The 18490-nt window shown below is 43.9% G+C and overlaps 3 protein-coding genes across 6 annotated transcripts; 2 read left to right on the forward strand and 1 right to left on the reverse strand.

Annotated features, from left to right (window-relative positions):
- Positions 1 to 209: 209 nt before the first annotated feature.
- LOC123510334 (uncharacterized protein C19orf47 homolog) lies at positions 210 to 5413 on the forward strand. 3 transcript variants are annotated; one of them, XM_045265407.1, is made up of 3 exons: positions 211 to 493; positions 876 to 1948; positions 5047 to 5413. In XM_045265407.1, the coding sequence occupies exons 2-3, from the start codon at positions 897 to 899 to the stop codon at positions 5069 to 5071; spliced, it is 1077 nt and encodes a 358-aa protein (XP_045121342.1). In that variant the 5' UTR covers positions 211 to 493; positions 876 to 896; the 3' UTR covers positions 5072 to 5413. The 3 variants fall into 3 exon arrangements, with proteins under 3 accessions (XP_045121341.1, XP_045121342.1, XP_045121340.1); XM_045265406.1 differs by lacking the exon at positions 5047 to 5413 and having other exon boundaries at positions 210 to 451; positions 876 to 3173; XM_045265405.1 differs by lacking the exon at positions 5047 to 5413 and having other exon boundaries at positions 876 to 3173.
- Positions 3251 to 11909, reverse strand: LOC123510333 (E3 ubiquitin-protein ligase RNF25-like). Its single transcript, XM_045265404.1, has 8 exons — positions 11579 to 11909; positions 10436 to 10504; positions 9882 to 10016; positions 9445 to 9550; positions 9012 to 9145; positions 8423 to 8543; positions 6898 to 7089; positions 3251 to 6580 (listed from the first exon to the last, which is right to left on the reverse strand). Exons 1-8 carry the CDS (start codon positions 11596 to 11598, stop codon positions 5951 to 5953), a joined length of 1407 nt encoding a protein of 468 aa, XP_045121339.1. The 5' UTR covers positions 11599 to 11909; the 3' UTR covers positions 3251 to 5950.
- A 408-nt stretch (positions 11910 to 12317) lies between these two features.
- On the forward strand, positions 12318 to 18490 carry LOC123510332 (AP-4 complex subunit epsilon-1-like). Of its 2 annotated transcripts, none has more exons than XM_045265402.1 (11): positions 12318 to 12428; positions 13018 to 13234; positions 13332 to 13527; positions 13782 to 13978; positions 14292 to 14462; positions 14787 to 14929; positions 15029 to 15223; positions 15509 to 15704; positions 15794 to 15998; positions 16172 to 16832; positions 17362 to 18490. In XM_045265402.1, exons 2-11 carry the CDS (start codon positions 13052 to 13054, stop codon positions 17684 to 17686), a joined length of 2472 nt encoding a protein of 823 aa, XP_045121337.1. In that variant the 5' UTR covers positions 12318 to 12428; positions 13018 to 13051; the 3' UTR covers positions 17687 to 18490. The 2 variants fall into 2 exon arrangements, with proteins under 2 accessions (XP_045121337.1, XP_045121338.1); XM_045265403.1 differs by having other exon boundaries at positions 17365 to 18490.

An 18490-nucleotide genomic window follows, 5' to 3' on the forward strand; every position in this document is an offset into this window, starting at 1 on the left:
ATGACTTATATTATTAAGTATATTAAAAAAAAATAATAATATAAAGATGCCATTACTCTTGGTTATGATATGGAAACACACACACACACACACACACACACTATCTATCCATGCAACCACAGACAGAGGAACACACACACACACACATTAAATGAGAAGGGACAGCAGTAGAGCTTGTGACGCCGCCACTGACGACGAGGTCACAGCCGAGCGGGGCTCCGAACACGAGCGGAAAGAGCCAATGACGGAATCGGACGTTGTGTTGTGATGGCGGTGAGGCGCGGGCCAGGAATAACCTCCCAGGAGCCTCAATAACCTTTTCCCGGCTTCCCTGCAGCGCCCTTGACGGGAGTGCTGACCAGGCATTACCAAGGGGGCGGTGTGAAGGCCTAACCTGAGCCCAAACAGCTCTCCATGACAGTGCCCAGCGGTGAGGACGGGCAGGGCTAAGGTGGGTTGACCGCTTCCCACTCGCTCACTGCATCAGTCTGGGGTTTGTTGATTGGCTGCCGTTTTAAACGTATATTTTGATGATATTGAAGTAGAATTCTCGGTTTCATTTTAGGGCAAGGTTAGGTTAAGTTAGATTTAGATTCATTGAGTTTGCTTGTTTCATGATGAAGATCTCACAATTCTGAGTGTTATTATTGTTGTGCTGGAGTGGCAAATTTTGAATTAATGTTAACAAGCACCAGAGAGTATCATAACAGAGCTGTGTGAAGGTCTGCAGTAGGAAATTAGTCTCATTTGACTCATAATTGCTCTCATCTATTTGACTGAAGTGACAGTGTGAGTTGAGACCAGACAAGTTCATGGTCTATGGGGAGGACTGGCTGTCTTCTGATGGTAATGTGACATTAAATCTCTCTGTTCAGACCAGATAAAAGAGGATCAAGATGTCATCCATTAGTGACACCTCAACATGGCTCAAATTCTTCACGGAGGCTGGCATCCCAGCAGGCGAGGCCACAAACTATGCCATCATCTTCACTGACAATCGCATCAAGACAGATATGCTGCTGGACCTGAACCGGGAGTACTTGAAGGACATGGGGATCACAGTGATGGGGGACGTCATCGCCATCCTCAAGCACGCCAAGGTGTTCTCTGGTCAGCTCTCCCGTCAGAAGGTGCTACAGGTCACACCGGCTGCCCCTGCCCAGCATGAGACCCCGCCCCCTGCCCCAGCCCCTAAGAAGAGCACCCCAGCCACCAGGATGCTGGAACATTATGTCAGGAAGGAAGGGCCACCCCCATCACCTCCCTCTACCAACCCAAATCTCTCACAGAGCCTCTCTTCACGTCTCAGCTCAGGCACCAAGAGGCCTTTGGAGGAGGAAGACTCGGGAAATGGCAAGAGGAGCTCGGTGTTCAATAGGCTTGGTGATAATTCTGTCACAAGCACCACCAATGAGAACCCCAAGATAACCATTACAATGCACGGGAAAGATGTCATCCGTTCGTCCCCAGTGGCAGAGAATGGCACCAAGAAGTCTTCTTCAGTCTTTGGCCGCCTGGTGTTCAATGAAGATTCTGACTCAGGTGCTGGGGAACGTGACCTGAGCCTGGGCAAGCCATTGGAGTACCAAGGTATTCTGAAGTACACCTCCAAGGAGAGTGCAGAGAAAGCAACACCAGTTAAGAAGTTATCAAACAGCTCTTTGGGCACCATAAGCTCAGCCACAGCCATGAATGCAGACACCACCACCAGTGTCAAGAGCAGGCTGGGGGTGCAGAAGAGTGCTGGAGGTGGGGCCTGCTCCAGTGCTGGGATATTTGCCAGGGATATAATAAGCAAGTCTCCCAAAGCATCCCCCATCAGCACATTGAAGGGAAAAGTGGCTCCTGCTGTGGCAACAATACCAACAACACCTAAAAGTCAGCCGGTGGGAAGGACTGTGGTCTCAGCGGCAGCTTCTTCATCTGTGTCCTCAACAGCAGGGAAAAAGTATGTCAAAAAAATTGTAAAAGTGAACAAAAAGACTGGTGAAATTATGAGTGAGGAAATGATACCTTTAAAAACTGATGTGTTTAGTAGACTTGGAAATTAATTGTGGGCATTGATTTGTTTCATTCATCTGAAACCTGGGATAGAGAAAAGTGACAATTCTAAATTTACGTATGATAGATAACTTGTCATTTTATTAATGCTCATTCTTCTGAGAAACCAAGCACCATTTCAGTGTATGAAAATAACCAGTGAGAGGTTTTGAGCTGTCATTTAAACTTAGTGATTCCATGACTTTAGTTTAATTGATGTAAAGCACTGTGGTTTTTTCAGACTAAACCAGTCACACCAGAATGAAACTTTATTAATGTGCATAGATATCCCAGCTTTTTTTATGGTCTCTAATAATTAATATATTTCAAGAATATTTTGAATACAAGGAAATGAGGAACAAATATGCTTAGTTGAGAGTGTCATGCTTTCTATTCAGGGACTGTTATGATGCAATAGTGTGTACCCATGCTTGTGTGTGTGCATGTGACATTTAAGTACTGATGTGTTTTCATCTTACAATGGCATGTAGCTGTACTGAGGAAAGTACTGATGCATACTCACAAAGCATTGTGTGTGTGTGTGTGTGTGTGTGTGTGTGTGTGTGTGTGTGTGTGTGACTACCAGGAATGCACAAGGCAGAAGTTAACTTTACATTGAAGCAATGTGTGCTTTAAGAACAAAGTTTTTTTTCCCCACCAAGGAGGAAAGTATGTGTATTTTATTTAACATGCTGCCAAATACAAGAACAGTAGTATTTTGGAGTTACGTATATTGCCAAATACAAGTACAGTAGTATTTTGGAGTTACATATATTGCTTATTGACCAGGATGGAGGAAGAGGTGGCATAAGGATGCAGTCATTAAGGAAAACATTAGCTGATGAGGAAGGAGGCTGTGAGGCTTTGGGCTGGTGTAGAGAGATAGACAAGACTTCTTGTGGTTTCATAGTATGTATGACTTTTAAATTGTTCGTATTGTATTTTTGTGAAGGTATTGATATTGAGATTAGTTGTTTACTGTTTATGATACATTTCAAATATAAGCATTACTTCTTACACTATTCTGAAATAGATATGCTTCTTTGTTTCTGCTCCTCGTAAGTGATTGTTCAGTAGACAACAAAATTTAATGAGTTTCCATGAAGATAAAAAAAATTTTCCGAAGCCTAAAACATATGTTTTTCTCCATAAACTTACTCATAAGACTTGGTCATCCAGTGAATATATAAAAGGGGAAGTAAATACTGTGTAGCCAGTAGGAAAGGGATAATTTATATTTCACATTTAATACAGTATGAGACAATAATTATTGTGTTACGTTGATCCCAGTAAATACAAATCAGTGTCAGTTCTACAAAGCATAATTCAAAAAGGTATTTACCGGGCTGTGATTGCACATAAAGGAATGCAGGGTTTAGTCTATTGTTGAACTAAGATTTTGAAAGTTTACAATAGCTACACAAATTTCAGCCTTTCCAAGATATGGTTCAAGTGCAAAATCCGTGAGTGTGACACTTGGGAGGCGTCTCGTCAGAGTCGCTCCTTCCACCGTGCTTCAGCGAACCCGTTGGCAAGACCTTGAGTGGCACAAACCTGTATCGTATCAGCATAATTGCCAGATAAAGTGTAAACAAAACCAAGTTACAAAAGGTCTAATCAATCACACGGGTGGCACCAGACCTTGAACTATTCCAGACTGCTCTTTGTAGGAGTGGAAAAATTCTCAAGAAAATAGCGATAACTTAGAAAATACATACTTAAGAAAAGTAATTAGGAACTTGTAAGATAAAGCAAGGTTTGCATGATGGTGCAGAGCTTGGTGAACAACTTCATTACTTTGATGTGGATTAAAGTCCAGCAGTGTTTGAAGAAGGTAGCAGCTACCTTCCTCAAAGTCACCTTGACATTTGTCAGCAACAGCACACCAAGACCAAAGCCTTGCTGGCTCATCTCTGTACCTAACTAAAACTTTTTGTTTCATATTCTTAATATTTACTGCTATGTAAAACTACATTTTGCATTGTAATCTAGATGACAACTTTTTTCCCTCTTGTCTGTGCTGCAACAAAGTCATGGACATGATCCTTTCTGACAATCTGAAAACAATAATCACAATACATCTATAGTATAAACTGTGCCGTATGTTGTACGTCACCCGTTAAGTAATTACTGCATCTATTCATTGTTACACAAATAAAGGATAAAATGAACACATGATAGTAATAGAAAACTGATGGGCCCAACATTCGGGAAAATACCACCATACACTAATCAAAATCTAGGAGACATGAAACAGTCCTTAGTTGTAGTGCATGACTGATATTAGTCAAGTGAGTAAAGGTACCGCAGCAACCGTCCCTAAGTTTGTCATTCCAGTGGCTATAAATTGTACTGTATTAGGAAGCTGATATCCCCATCCTCTCCCTCCCTTCATCAGATGCTAACATGGCACTCAGCTTAGCCTATAATATCATCACAAAGGGTGAACTGAAGTGGCTGTCTTGTATCGTCCCTCAATATAAGTGTTCCTTTGCTTCAGACTTGCTAACTTTATGGCTTATACTTATCAATGTGTACATGGATATGACTAACAATGTGCCCTTTACACTACAAAATATTTTATTTGTCCCTGAAAATACCTGTCAAATGTAAAACAATCATACATAAGTAGTAGGTTTGTCATATTAGCTGATTATTAATTAGATCCTTGTCAATTAAAATTAATCTGTCCCTCCGCAAAAAGACACACCAGCAACTGAGTATGAGGCAGGCAGAGCACATCTATGGATCACCACACCACAGTCATTACTATGTGGTGTGATGAATTAAAGCAGCTTAACCAGTCTGTCTTCAGGGCACTTGGTTATTGAAGTCCATTACAGATATTACAAATAGTCAGACCACTTCCAACACATACACCATTAATTATTATGTGAATCACAGCTTAAATTATTGTTATATTTTGTCTTCCTCAATCATGAAACCATCACAAATAAATCTTCAGTTTCTTCCTCTTCAAATTGTTGCACAGTTCTTCATTTTCAGGGTGAGGAAGTTGCTGGCCAGGTAATGAGTCTGGTGTGTGTGTCTGTCCTTGGCACTCCAGCTTGAGGCCTGGCCCCTGGCACTGCCACCACCACCAGGTGCTGCCCCCTCACCCTCCACCCAAGAAGGTTGCCGAGTGTTACCATGGAAGTCTGTCTTGTGTTGTGTTTGAGACGATACGTATTTAGAAAAGAGTAGTTACAAGCATCCCTTTCCATTCACCCTCAATAAAACTCATAACAATTCTCATCACAGACTAAAATGTAAAACTAACTTTTGATCATCTAAAATAGATGAAAAACAAACTATTACTATACAAAGTAAATATTTTGTGCATATAAAAAATAAACTTTGTGAAGAACTCAAATACAAAATCTTTCCCCAAAAAAACCCAAGGACAGCAGGGTGTGCCACTGTCTGCCACACACTGCCAGCTTCTGCATCTTCTCCTAGTGTTTATATTATGCAGGACTTTGATTCTTATCAGATTTGCTGTCTTTAATTTGTTGTCTCCCCTCATTGAAAGGAGAGTACAGAGGGCATTAATTCTCTGTCAAAGTTGTGAGTTTAAAATTTCTATGAAAATCTTGATTTTGCTAGTGGTACACCTAGAGGAATATCTTACGACCAAAGGACACGTAATGCTATTGCTATACACCGAGTTGGGGGGTTTGGGGGATGCACGAGGGGGGGACGACGCACGGCCAACACACTCATCTATGGCGCTACAGTGAGTAAGCTGATCATTGTAACTACTTCTACAACACCCATCTCTTTTGGAAGTTGAATATACTGAATACTTGAGGGTTAAATACATAATTATGGTAATACTTGGTACACAGACGAGGAGAGAGAGGGCAGAGAGGAGGAGACAGGGCAGCCACAACCCTGCAAGCCACATTCGTCAACTCCAGTCTTGAGCAGAGTGACGCTGGGCTGATGGGGTGAAGTTGGCAGGAGGCCCACGGCCCCTGCCCCTGCCAGGACCATAACGCTGCCTGCTGCCGGGCCCTTTGGAGCCCCTCTTGTTGCCCCCACCGCCTCCCCCGCCCCGTGCCCCAAAGCACATCTCGGCCCTGTTGTTGCTGTGCTGGTAGATGCTGCCATTCTCATACTTGCCATCATCATGACGGCCATGGCTCTTGCTGCCCAGGTTGTTGTCTATCATGCAGGAGTTCTTCAGACCGGCAGTACTGTACTCCTTGTGTTCAGGGATGATCCTGGAGGAGCCGTGAGTTCCTCCCCGTCCGGCACCCCGCCCACGGCCTCCACTGCTGCCTCGGCCGCCTCGGTTGCTGGCCCAGTGCCGCCCGTCACCTCCATGGTCTGTGTTCCTCCAGGGCTGGCGGCCGTAGCCCCCCTGGGGCTTGTGGCCCTGGTGTCGGGGCTGGGTGGGACGGCTGCCTCGCCTGGCAGCGGGAGGGGCGGGGGCAACGGGCGGCTGGTCCTCCAACGGAGCCTCCACAGGGGAGTCTGGAAGGCTGAGACTCGCCTCCTCCTCCAGGCTGCCCCCAAAGCCCTCATAGAAGTCCACCTGGGAAAAACCAGTAATACAATGCTAATGAAGTATTACCAGTGAACCTATCAATGTCAATATAACACTGTCAGCCTACATAAATCAGCTATAAACTTACAATAATGTATGTCATGTTTTTCTTTCAATATATCAATATTCACCATTTATTATCATCAAACATTTACAATTTTATTTTTCTTAGAGAACAAGCAACACAGTTTTGCCCTTCAAAGGAAATAACAACTTGTTTTCTTCACTCTGCAGTGTTACTATTATGATACTGCACAACTTTGTTCCTCCTCCAGGATTTTACTCACAACACCACACAACATTACCCTATTAGATGACAACAGAAACTTGTTCTTTTCTTCCTCCAAGTCAATGATGCCTCCCTTTTCCTTCTGTTTGAGGTATAGCTGTGCCATCTTCTGCTGCAAAGCCACCAGGGTTGGGTCATCTGCTCGGAACTCCATGGTGTTCTCCTCTTCCTCTGGTGGTGCAGCAAGCAGCAAGTCCTCACTGTTGAGCTTCACAGGAAAATAACACCATTACCTATAGGTTGAAAGAGCAGCTGGATGCTTGCCCAATGCTGCACACAAACAATGCCTGCTAGATGCTGTGGAGGCTACCAAGGAAGTAACGCAGAAAGGCTGCTTCAGCCAACACATATACAGGCAACCCCCGCTTAATGAATGGGTTACGTTCCTAAAAAAAGTTCGTTGTGTGAATTTTCATTAAATGAACCAATTATAATAAGTTTGACCCCTGACTTGGACTTCCATTGAGAGTAAACAAAGCAAAAGTGCATCATAGTACAGTAAAAGGTTTAATGAAAATAAACATTATGAAGTTAAACATTTAAGCAGCTTAATTTAAGACTAAGTCATTATAATGTATACTAATGTATGTATGTATGTATGTAACTTTATAATGTTGATGATCTTAAATTTATGAAGGGAGGGAGAGTGGAGCGGGAAAGATGCTAGCCAGCAACCCGTGGAATGTAAACAATGGGCGCATCATTGCACTGCATACAAAACTTATGTACATTTCCACAAGGCTTTCAATTTTATCCATTGCAGAGTCACGAGTTCGGGTGTTCTTTTAGCTTGCAAGGAAAATATGGTCTCACCAGCCTTCTTAATAGAGTCTGTTGACTTGAAAATAGTAGAGACACTAGATAGAGTCAAGCCATGGTGGCGAGCAATGCTATTAGTTTTCTCGCCTCTCTTGTGTTAGTGAATAATATTCAGCTTCACTTTGAGAGTAAGAGACTTCCTGGTCTTCTTAGTAATGCTAGGCAACATTGCAGGGCTGGTTGCAGGGCGTTTTGGTGGTATGTTGAGCGAGGGAAGACGTTGCTGGATGCTGTTATTGTTTTGAACTATTAAGAGTGGGGAAGGGTAGGGGGAGTGAGTGGGGCGCATTTTGTCTACGAGAGGTGCTGGTGTATTCAAAAGCCTGTCGGCTTGTGTGATACGGCAGGGCTTTCAATCTTGGGAAAAATTATCAGGATAAAATTTCGTTAAAACGAGTTTGGTGTTTGTTATATGAACAGATGGTAGTAAAAGGAAACGTTTGTTGTAGCAAAATTTCGTTGTGTGAACGTTCGTTAACTGGGGATTGCCTGTACTTGGAAAAGATAAAGATACATCAAACAAAGCAGTAAATATTTTCAAAGGCTACAGAAATGATGACTCAGGTTTTAAAGTCTGTTTCTCCTTTCAAACAGAGCAGAAATCTTGTTAATTTATCATTTACATCATAAAAACACTTAAAACCTGTGTAATTTCAAGTTGAGCCTTTTGAAAATATCAACAGAGGTGCAGCACAGAAGCGTTTCAGAATGTGGTCACTTACCTCCTTCTGAATGGGGTCACGGCACACAGGACACATGAGCTGCTTCTTCTCCCGGGCCATCCATGCCGGCTGTGGCTCCTCCTCCTCTGCAGCAGCCTCCTCCTCACAGTTTGCAATGTACCTGTCAGTGCAGCAATCAGATGAGCACAAGTGTGAGTCATGTCTCTGCTGGTGCTGCTTTCTTTTGTTTCCTCCATTTAACCTTGACTGTTATGATGGTAAGTATTGGATCTTGATATAACTTTGTAGTGTCTCTTTATACTTCGACTGAATTTAAGATTCTATGATTAAGTTAGGTTTATCTCTGAACATTCATATCCTCTTTTATCTTATTTCTTTAAAAACAATCTTGTTTCACCATATAACACTAATACTACTAAACACTTTCCTACTTAAATACCTACCTGTTAAAAGCAGCAAATTAAAATACAAAATTCTTAACATTTCCTTAATTTGCATAAAGAGGTCATAATCACCACCACTATATATGTGAATTGGTAGAAGATAAAGACAGAAAACATGAAGCCACACCACATTTCATCACCTAAACACCAAGATAGAAAACAGTTCCCAGAATGCACCCACCCACCTTCCAAGGCAATAGGAGTGGAAGTAATGGAAGCACTGAGTCTTGGTGAAGGTGTCCGTGTCGGTAAAGTGGTACAGGCAGATGGCACAGGGGCAGCTTGGGGTGTTGTTGGCAGTGAGATTGTCACGCACCACCTGGAAACACATTACAGTATTAAGAATCACCACCACCATGAAAATGTCTTTAATAAACATATGAAATTAACTGCCAAATATCTCATGCCTTTCACCTTCCCTTCATCTAGACAAAACATATGTAATAAAGTACTGATTTATTATTACACTTTATCATTAGAGTATGAACTGCCAGGCAAATATAAGATAACTTCTACTTTCCCTCTGGTTAGACAGTGGACTCTTAATACACTATAGCATTTTCCCAGAAGTTGCATCACTGGCAACACTGTGAAGGCTTCCTTGTGTTCATGCCTCACCTCTATCAGCTCATAGATGACGGGACAGCCCAGATACTCCTCACACCGCTGCTGGCTTTCCTGATGAATCTTCTCCAACACATCGTCATCCACACCACGAGGGTTTCTGAAAGGCACACGCTACATAATAGTTAGGCATTGGTATGTTATATGAACTCTGCCTCCTTTTCTATACCACCTCAATACATTTCTTAGATCTTGTTTATTGTTCTGGGTCTTCTTTGTGGATTGGCATCTCAGTGGGCTTTTGTTGATATAAATTTTGTTGCTCTTGGCCAGTGTCCCTCACAAAAAAAGAAAAAAAAAAAAAAATGCAGAATTAACTGATCACATGACCATAATGGAACATGCAGGGTGTGTCTGCTAGGAAAAGAGAGTTTAGCAGAACAGAAGGCTTAAGAAACACTGGATACGATAAGGGCTCAGTAAAGCAGTACCTCAGAGTAATGCTGGGGGATGCATCAGGGTACTCAGGAGGCAGAGAGATGACCAGAGTGACACGCACATGCTGTTCCTTGACATTCTGGGCTGTGGCTGGCACCACCACCACCTCCACTCCTGTTGGCACTCCTCTGCAAGGGTGGGACAAACCTTATTATCATTTAACTAATTTCAATCATTCTTACATATAAAAAGGCATACCAGTGTGACTATCTTCAAATTTTATTTTGCTTTTATATTTTCCCTTATTTTTAAATGCATAAATTTTTTTTCACTTACTTTTCCTATATTTGGACATCCGATCTATCCCACAATAAGAAAAACATAGAAATGTAAAGAAAAAATATCAAGGTAAGAGGCAAAATTGTGAGAAAATCAGACCAGATGTATTGTTTCAACAGTCTAATATGTGAAGACAGTGTTGCTTCCTCTCCAGTAAGTGTGAGATGTGTCCTGACTGCACTGACTGACATTAAGGTACACATCCATCGCACCAGAGCACCATGACTGGACTTAACCTAACCTAACTGACTAAGGAGGCAATACAGACCCTTCCCCTTGGAGCACCATGACCTCGTCCAGCATGATGGCCTGCAGCGCCTCAATCTCCTCGGTGATGCTGCAAACACAACAAATTAACAGGTAAATGTATAATTACCTATATAAAGAAACCATTGAGAGAGAGAGAGAGAGAGAGAGAGAGAGAGAGAGAGAGAGAGAGAGAGAGAGAGAGAGAGAGAATGATTTTTTTAGGCTTCAAAATGCACAAATTTACACAGATAATCACCAGTGTTAAGTCAGGCCACTTTGTTCTTCTGATACATAAATAACCATTGCAATGTTTCTTTCCCTTTAACATGTATGCAATACTTCAATTTTCTCCTCTACTTCAATTTTTTGCCTGATTGATCCCCTTTAACATAACTTTGAGGGTCTGTGCATTTCAAAATCCTTTAACACTGATAGGAGTTATGCATGCAAGTACCATAGTAATATTAAGATGGTCTCTCTTACTATGCCAGACTGCCAGGAGTTCATGCAATTAGGGATTGGCAAGGATTATCTCTCTTTTTCCTAACCTTGACAAGTAGAGGCTATGTCTATGAAGGGAGAGGAATATTCTAAGGCATTTCTCTAACTTTGATTCATCCTTCTCTTTGCTTTAGTAATTGGCAACTAAGTGGATCTCTTTTATGCACATTTCATTGTTCTTGGTCAGTGTTCCTGTTAGTTAAAAATAAAAATATGAATAGATATGTTATATAACTGGATGCTTACTCACCCTCTGGTTATTGAGCATTACCACTTAACAAAAATATCTTCCTTGGTCAATATGAGATTTGTCAACCACCTTCACTACTCATTCCCAGCCATAGCTCTCCCTCCTTCCATACCCTTCCTCTTCCTTCTCCTCTACCCTTTATCTCCATCTCTCAACACCTTACCGCCTTACACACCTCTCCCCCCAACACACAGAACACCCAAACCAGTCCCTGACACCACAAAATACCCACAAAACATCAACGGGAACACGAAAACACAAACTGCGGAGGTTGGAATCAGTATAGCATCTCCCGTAGATTTTCACACTCATCCATTAAACCCTTCCCCGTTCCGCTCTGACATTCGAACACCTGCTAAACACCACAGCCAAGGCCTAGGGAGGTGATGGTGCAGCCCTGTGGTTACTTACGCTTCGTTGCTGGCGGCCATGACGGAGAAATAGGTAGTTTTGGAAGGGCGAGATGGCAGGAAGGAGTCGCTACAGCAGCTTCGGTCTCTTCTCTTAGCTTATTACGCCTTTGATCCGCCTCTTGTTGTGTTATACTAAGTCTTTATCCTTGCTCGTACTTAGATCACCGCGGCCAATAGGGTGAATGGGTTAGTTTGTCATTAATTTTCGATTTTCCACACGTATCAGACGGGGAAGAAGTGATGGTGGTGGTAGTCAGCTGGCCTCTTGCGCGCGGCCGTCACCTGGACCTGGACACTTCACCCGCAGTGCCACCAGGGAGCCAATCACTGCCAGCCTTCCCCCAGTATTCCTTTCTCATTGGTGCTAGTTCCCCCTTACTTCAGCCCCTTTTGTTCACTCCCAGCGTGTCCCTCAAAATAAATGCATGCAGTCAATTAGTTCTTAAAAATGGAAAGAAAAAGAGGATGTTGATGGCTGATTGGTGTCTGGTGGTTGTTGTAATTATGTGATGCCTTTTCATGTGACTCAGTGGCTCCCTGCAGGCCAGTTTGGTTTTAAAGTAAAGTAGATGTCCTATGTGGATATTATTGAGCAGTGTTACCAAGCTGATCTTGCCCCAATTTCTTCTCAGTACCGCCTGTCGTTTCGTGTCATTTTGCTTTAACACCCAAAAATATACACAATATCACGTCTAAATAAAATAGAGCCTTACTTATTTAAACATTCCTAGTGATTTGACAGTAAATAAGTTGATATGTAGAGTAAAGTAAGTGAAAGTCGAGTTGGCAAAACTATTGGTTTGTTTACATGACCCTCAGGTGTGTCAGAAGAGTCGTTGCAGTGCCAGGTGAGCCTTACAGGTGCCAGATGAGTCATACAGGTGTCACGGGAGGGTCAGTGGTGTCATGGGGATGCAGTGGTGCTGGGGTGCCAGCGTGTGCCAGGATGTGCAGGTGTGATGGTGTTGCTGGGCGTGTCCTGCAGGAGTGTCCAGGCCTCAGTGTTTGAGAATGACAAGGGATTTGCAGGCACCTCTCTCGCAACGCCACCCATTGTCTTGTTAGTGCAGTGTGGTCTGGTGATGCAGCTGTTGGTAATTCTTCACTATAGTTCCATCTCAGGCACTCGTGGAGCATTGGGGTCCTGGGCTGGCTAGGGCTGTGGTCTGGTTTAGGTCTGTCTAAGGTAATTCTCAAACACCATCGCAGAACATCACCTCAACAGCTCTAGTGATGCATTTCTGGTGTAGTGTTAGTACTTAGAGTGAGGGTACTGCAGTGCTGGGTGTTCATGAAAGGATTCTGTTCAGCGGAGGTAAGCCCCTTCCACAGAGTGACATGATGTACAATTAACTCCTGATGGGCTGCTGCCTCTCTGCTCCCGACTCTCTCTTAGTCCAGATAAATGATGCTTTCCTAATGAGACAAGTGTTTCAGAAATGTGTGGAGGTGACCTGAGGACTATGTAGAGATGTCTGGTGTGCTGGAGAAGACCCTGAGTGGCCTGGTGCACAGTGTGTTTGGGGCCAGCAGCAGCAGCAGCGGAGGCGTGGCCAGGCAGGGTGCGGCCGCCCTGCCTGGCCTCAAAAATGTCTCCCTTGGCCTCATCCACTTTGTTGAGAAGCTTCAGGCTGCACAAAGGATATCAAAACAGGTCAGGCAGAGAGGATTGTTTGTCACTTATGCTGATACAATAAATATACCATCCTAACTAGATTACTCCTTACTTATCATAACTTGCATACCTGCAGGAGGAGGAGCACTGTGTGGAGCGTGAGAGCCGTGAGTGGGTGAAGCTTCTCTCCTCCCCTGGTGTGAGTGGCGCAGTCGTGGCAGACGTGCTGTGTCGCGCCCTGGTGGTGGCAGCACGTGGCTACTCCCTGCCCAGCCTCCATATTCATGCCATTAAGCTAACACAGAGCACAAACATACACCAAAAGAAGATAGGTTTGTGTTCATCCTCATCTCGGAATATGTATAGGAAGGTGTATGATTTGATTTGCTGAGTATCTATTTTCTTATTAATATATATGGCAAAAAGTTGTGTGACAGAATTGCTTTCAATGACATCATCAACATTTCAAAATAATCATGAGAATATTCACAAGATTCTCCAATATAGATTCACACTAACATAACCCTTGACTTCATATACTGTCACTAAACCAGCACTGTCAGTCTAACATTGTTCTCTGACGTAGGGTACCTGTTTGTGAGTCAGTCACTGGGGCCCGGCTCAGAGCTCACACTGCTTCTAGTCAACACAATCCAACGTGACCTCGCAGCTCCCAACGCCCTACATGTGGCTGCCTCCCTGGCCTCCCTGCCCACTGTGCTCACCCCAGACCTCACCCCAAGCATCATCCTCGCCCTCACTCACTGCCTCGCCCACCAACAGGTACAGGAAACATGACATTGCTTGTGGTGATGGCTGTGTGATGTTTGTGGTGATTGGCAAGTATACTGGGCATGTCATTGTTACTCATTCACTGGCCTGGCATTCCTACTGTGTGTCTGTGATAGAATACTACAGCAGTGAAATGTGTTCCTTTAAGAAAAATCCTTTGGTACAGTTGTCGATAAATAGACATTGAAAAGAAGAGGAAGACCTTAGATTAGATGAAAGAATATGTAGAAAAGGCTCACTAGAAACATTAAAAAGCTGGGGAGACGATAAAATTTTGCAGTATGTAATGTGTGTGGTGTTTCAGGTGTACATAAGGAGGCGTGCGGCAGCCATGGTGGGTGTGGCAGCTGTCAGGTGTGGCCAGGAGCTGCAGGAGTTGGCAGGGGATCAGGTGCCTCATCTGTTGCACCTCCTCACAGACCAGGACCCAGCAGTGGCCCTTGCTGCAGTGTCCTCCCTGGCCAAGGTGTTCAAGGTGGGATTCCGGGAACTTATTGTGTTCTGATTTGGTCATGTAGGAAGAAGAAAAGAGCATAGAGAAAGCCATTTGATGGAAGGAAGTTGAGGAGAAGACAGAGAGTGAGATGGAGAGATGGAATTGTAGTAGAACTGCAAAGGATGAGAGTCAAAGGAAGATGAAAGAAACAAAAATGACTGGAGGAGACTCATAGGGAAATGGCAAAAGGAGAAGGCAGTTTTCTTTCTGTCTCTTTTTCTTCAAGTTGTACTTAATGCTGTTTTTTGTTTATCAGTTTTCCTCCTCCTTCCCCTTCCTCTTTCTTTAGTGCTTCTTTTTCAGATGTGTGGTGAGAAAGCAGCTTTACGAGACCAGCTTGGAAGGAGCGCATCCCATCTCCTTGTGCAGTCACTCAATGGTGCACTACCCAAGGATTACCAAGTCAATGCTCTGCCTGCTCCCTTTGTGCAGATACAGATGCTGAGGTAAATAACCAGTACTTTCCATCTTTTATTTTTCATCCTACACTTGTCCTCTCCATGATGTTATTGTGTCATTTTTTATCCTACCCTCATCCTGTCCAGGGTGTTGCAGCAACTTTCCTCTAAGGAGTGGCAGGTGCCAGAGGAGGTTGTGGAGGCAGTGCAACAGGTCCTGGGGCAGCCGTGGGGGGGGAAGGAGATGGCCCTGTATGCTGTGCTGCTGGAGTGTGTCTTCACTGTCACTGCGCTGCCTCACCATGATGAACTCACCCTCAGTGTGCTCAGGGTGGTGCTGGGGTGAGTGCTGGTGCCTGAGGGATAGTGATGGTTATGAGTGTGTGTGTGTGTGTTTATCCTTTGTTTGCTGTTTATAGTTTTAGATATCCTAGATGCTGTTAAGCTTCTCAATGGTGTGATCTTCCTCTGTCTACTGTGAGATCACTGTGAAAAACGGAGAGTAGAGAGTGGTGTAAATGAGTGTGTATGTGAAAGTTGTGTGTTTTTGTGCTGGCTATCTTTTCAGTGTATGTATTTTAAAATCTTTCTTTGAATTTAATATGTAAAAACTCTCCCTCTGGCCAGGTTCCTGAAGAGCTCAAATGTAGACCTTAAGTATGTTGGGTTAAAGGCTCTGGCCAACGTGTTCTCTGTGCTGGAGGAGGCACTTACTCCCGGCCACCTGGAGGCTGTGTTGGACTGCCTCTACCACTCTGACCAGAACCTGCAAGCCAAGACACTCAAGTTGCTGTGTTCCATGGCCAATGTACACAACTACCAGGTATTTATGAACAAAGAATAACTGTTTAGCAAATGGTCTGTTCCTTTTTTTCCCTGCCTTCCTATGCTTACACCCCTGCTGTCACCCAGGCTGTGTGCACCACCCTGCTGGAGTTCTCAGGCCGCATCAAGGACGAGGTTACTCAGAAGGTCATTGTAGGAGAGCTGGCAACCATCATTGGCCAGCAGTGCCGGGATGCTGCGTGGTGTGTTGGCATAGTGTCTCCTGTGATCCTGGCCAAACCTGACCCTGACAAAAGGCTCATAGGTGCTCTGATTCAAGTCATGGAGAGAGGTATTATTCTCATGCTCCTCACTCTTCATTTTCCCTGCTTACTGTCTCATTTTCATCTCTCATTTTGTCAGGATGGTGTTGTTAAAGAGACAAGGTTATAACAATTACATACATTGAGGTTGAAGCATGACCATTGGATATGTGTAGGAAATTAATGTCTTATTTGCACCCAGGCTTTCAGAATGAGAGTTGTCAAGAATTTATGGAGGCCTCTCAGGAGCTGCTGTTGAAGGTGTTCAGCTATGACTCCCTACCAGAAACCTGTGTCACCTTGGTGGCCTCTGTGCTGAACCTCCACTATGGCAAGGAGCCCAGACAGGTGTCCAAGTACTTCACTGATACCTTCCTGAAGAGACTCAAGGACACCAGTCTGAGAGAGAGTGACACGGCAGTCTTCCAGTGCCTTAAAAACATTGGACTCAACGACGAGAGTGTCTGCCCTGAGATCCTGTCCTACCTTGGGCCATACGCAGCCAGTGGGAGCTGTGACGCGGCACTGCAACAGAAGGCCAGTGAAATCTGTCGGTGGCTGACCAATCCCAAGCTGAGTATGCGCATCATCCAGAAGCAAGAAGATATCCTGAACCAAAGAGTGCCTCTGGATCTGACACTCAGCTTCCTGGACGGTTATGTGGTGGAGAGTCTGGAGCATGGTGCTGCCCCCTACAAGCCCTTCACCGATGTCCCAGGCCACACCATGCAGGACGGCCCTGATGCTCAGTGGGGGAGTGGCACCACGGCTGCCACCACCAGCACTGGCTCTGAGGATGCCCACTCCTCTAGCAGTGTCAGCCTCACCTTCACTAGTCATGGCAGCAACCTGTTTCCTAACAGGTGAGTGGCTTGCCACACCCAGCAGGCTGACTTGTGGGCAGTGAAGGCTGGGTGTGGTGTGGCATGGTAAGAGTTACCAGTCAACAGTTTATTTGGGTAGTCATATATAAATAGTGGATGTTGGTGGCCTTGTATCAATAGTTTGTCAGGTGGCAGGCATCCCTTATAGGTTCTCACCAGGCTGATGCAGGAAAGGTAGTGATGGTGTGGAAAATCATTGTGTAAGACATTTCAGATCTTAGAAATTGTAGGAACTGTAATAAAAGTTTTCCTCTCAAAGTTTTGAGATACAGTTATTGCCGTTCTCATTTTCCACTCTTTAGAATTGAGGTGTACCCATTTGATACAAAGAGATCAAGATAATTAACAGGTTTTGAATTTCTGGATCAAGAAATTAAGAGCACAAAGATGACATGTAAGCACCAATAATGAATATCCTTCACCAAAACAAAACAGTAGCAAATCACCAAGAGAGGCAAGGAAGTGAAGGCATAGCAGGCTATAAGTATAAAGGTTGTCCTTGGTCCAGCAGAGGCAGCATCATGAGTGGCAGCAGCCTGGTGGTGCCAAGCCGCAGGGTGTGGAGTACCACGGGGCGCATCTGCCAGGCGTCGGAGGGCGAGGAATTGAACCGATCCCGTTGTGACCCAACGGCACCCCAAGAAGGCCTGGCCACCACACTCCTCAGAGCCGGAGAGGAGGAGGATGAGGATGAGGTGACGGAGGGGAGCGTCGAGCTGGCAGACGAGGCACAGGAAGACCAGGGGGAGGCAGAGCAGGACAAGACCCCAGACTCGCGGTCACAGCTGACTCAGGCACTGCTGGCTGGCCTCGGCATGGCCAGAATAAAGTAGTAGCCAACTCATCCCACACCCCATTCTGGTGTGTGTGTGTGTGTGTGTGTGTGTGTGTGTGTGTGTGGGTGTGCAGGTGTGTGTGACTGTCCTGGCTTGCTTGATGTACTGTTACTTAATGGTTTTAAGACAAGTGTGGTTTTCTAGTGACTGTTGCCATTACATGATGTGGAGTCCCACTTATACAAGGCATCTGCTTGACATTTCCTAATTTATGGAGAATTTAAATAATATTTTTACATGATTAACATAAGGGATTTTCTTTGTGTAATGTTGTTTTCATTAAATTTATAATATATTCATTTTATATTAATTTAATTTCCCCATATGATATACATATATATTAAGTTTATAATTATAGTACTTGAGTTCAACAGCATAATCATCCTGAGACAAAGCATAAGCCAGTTTTGAATACAAAATGAAAAGGTGCATTTTTTATGTAGACAGTTTCTTCCAGTTTAAAACAAGGTAGAAAGTAATTTTTTACTAAGGTATAATGATGAAGTAAATGAAAGATAAGGAGAAATCTTTAGTTCTTGTATTTTCTTCCAATGACAGACAATAAATGTGAACATTAAGTGAATGTTTCAAACCTAATGCAGATATTTCAGAAGTCCTGTACGGCAGCATCGCAAAGCATTGTGAATCCTTGGCTGGAACAACTATGTGTACTAATGCTGATAAGTAAACAAGTATATACAACAACCTGCTGCTGACAGAGACCTTGTGAAGGATGGGAGTGTTACTAGGTATTTATATGAAACATTTTATTAACTTAACTGATGACTTTATACATATGCA

Source organism: Portunus trituberculatus, chromosome 28 (assembly GCF_017591435.1).
Source record: "Portunus trituberculatus isolate SZX2019 chromosome 28, ASM1759143v1, whole genome shotgun sequence".
Lineage (NCBI taxonomy): Eukaryota > Metazoa > Arthropoda > Malacostraca > Decapoda > Portunidae > Portunus > Portunus trituberculatus.

What these genes read in the sequence shown, in the direction of transcription:
- LOC123510333 (XM_045265404.1), bottom strand. Translation starts at nt 11,598, where the DNA reads ATGGCCGCCAGCAACGAAGC. An exon ending in ATGGTGCTCCAAGGGGAAGG is followed by an intron (nt 10,017 to 10,435) that starts GTCTGTATTGCC and finishes CCACCCTTGCAG; the next exon opens with AGGAGTGCCAACAGGAGTGG. An exon ending in TTCTGTTGTCATCTAATAGG is followed by an intron (nt 6,581 to 6,897) that starts GTAATGTTGTGT and finishes GGTTTTTCCCAG; the next exon opens with GTGGACTTCTATGAGGGCTT.
- LOC123510332 (XM_045265402.1), top strand. Translation starts at nt 13,052, where the DNA reads ATGTCTGGTGTGCTGGAGAAGACCCTGAGTGGCCTGGTGCACAGTGTG. An exon ending in CATACACCAAAAGAAGATAG is followed by an intron (nt 13,528 to 13,781) that starts GTTTGTGTTCAT and finishes TCTCTGACGTAG; the next exon opens with GGTACCTGTTTGTGAGTCAG. An exon ending in CCCTGGCCAAGGTGTTCAAG is followed by an intron (nt 14,463 to 14,786) that starts GTGGGATTCCGG and finishes CTTCTTTTTCAG; the next exon opens with ATGTGTGGTGAGAAAGCAGC.
- LOC123510334 (XM_045265406.1), top strand. Translation starts at nt 897, where the DNA reads ATGTCATCCATTAGTGACACCTCAACATGGCTCAAATTCTTCACGGAG.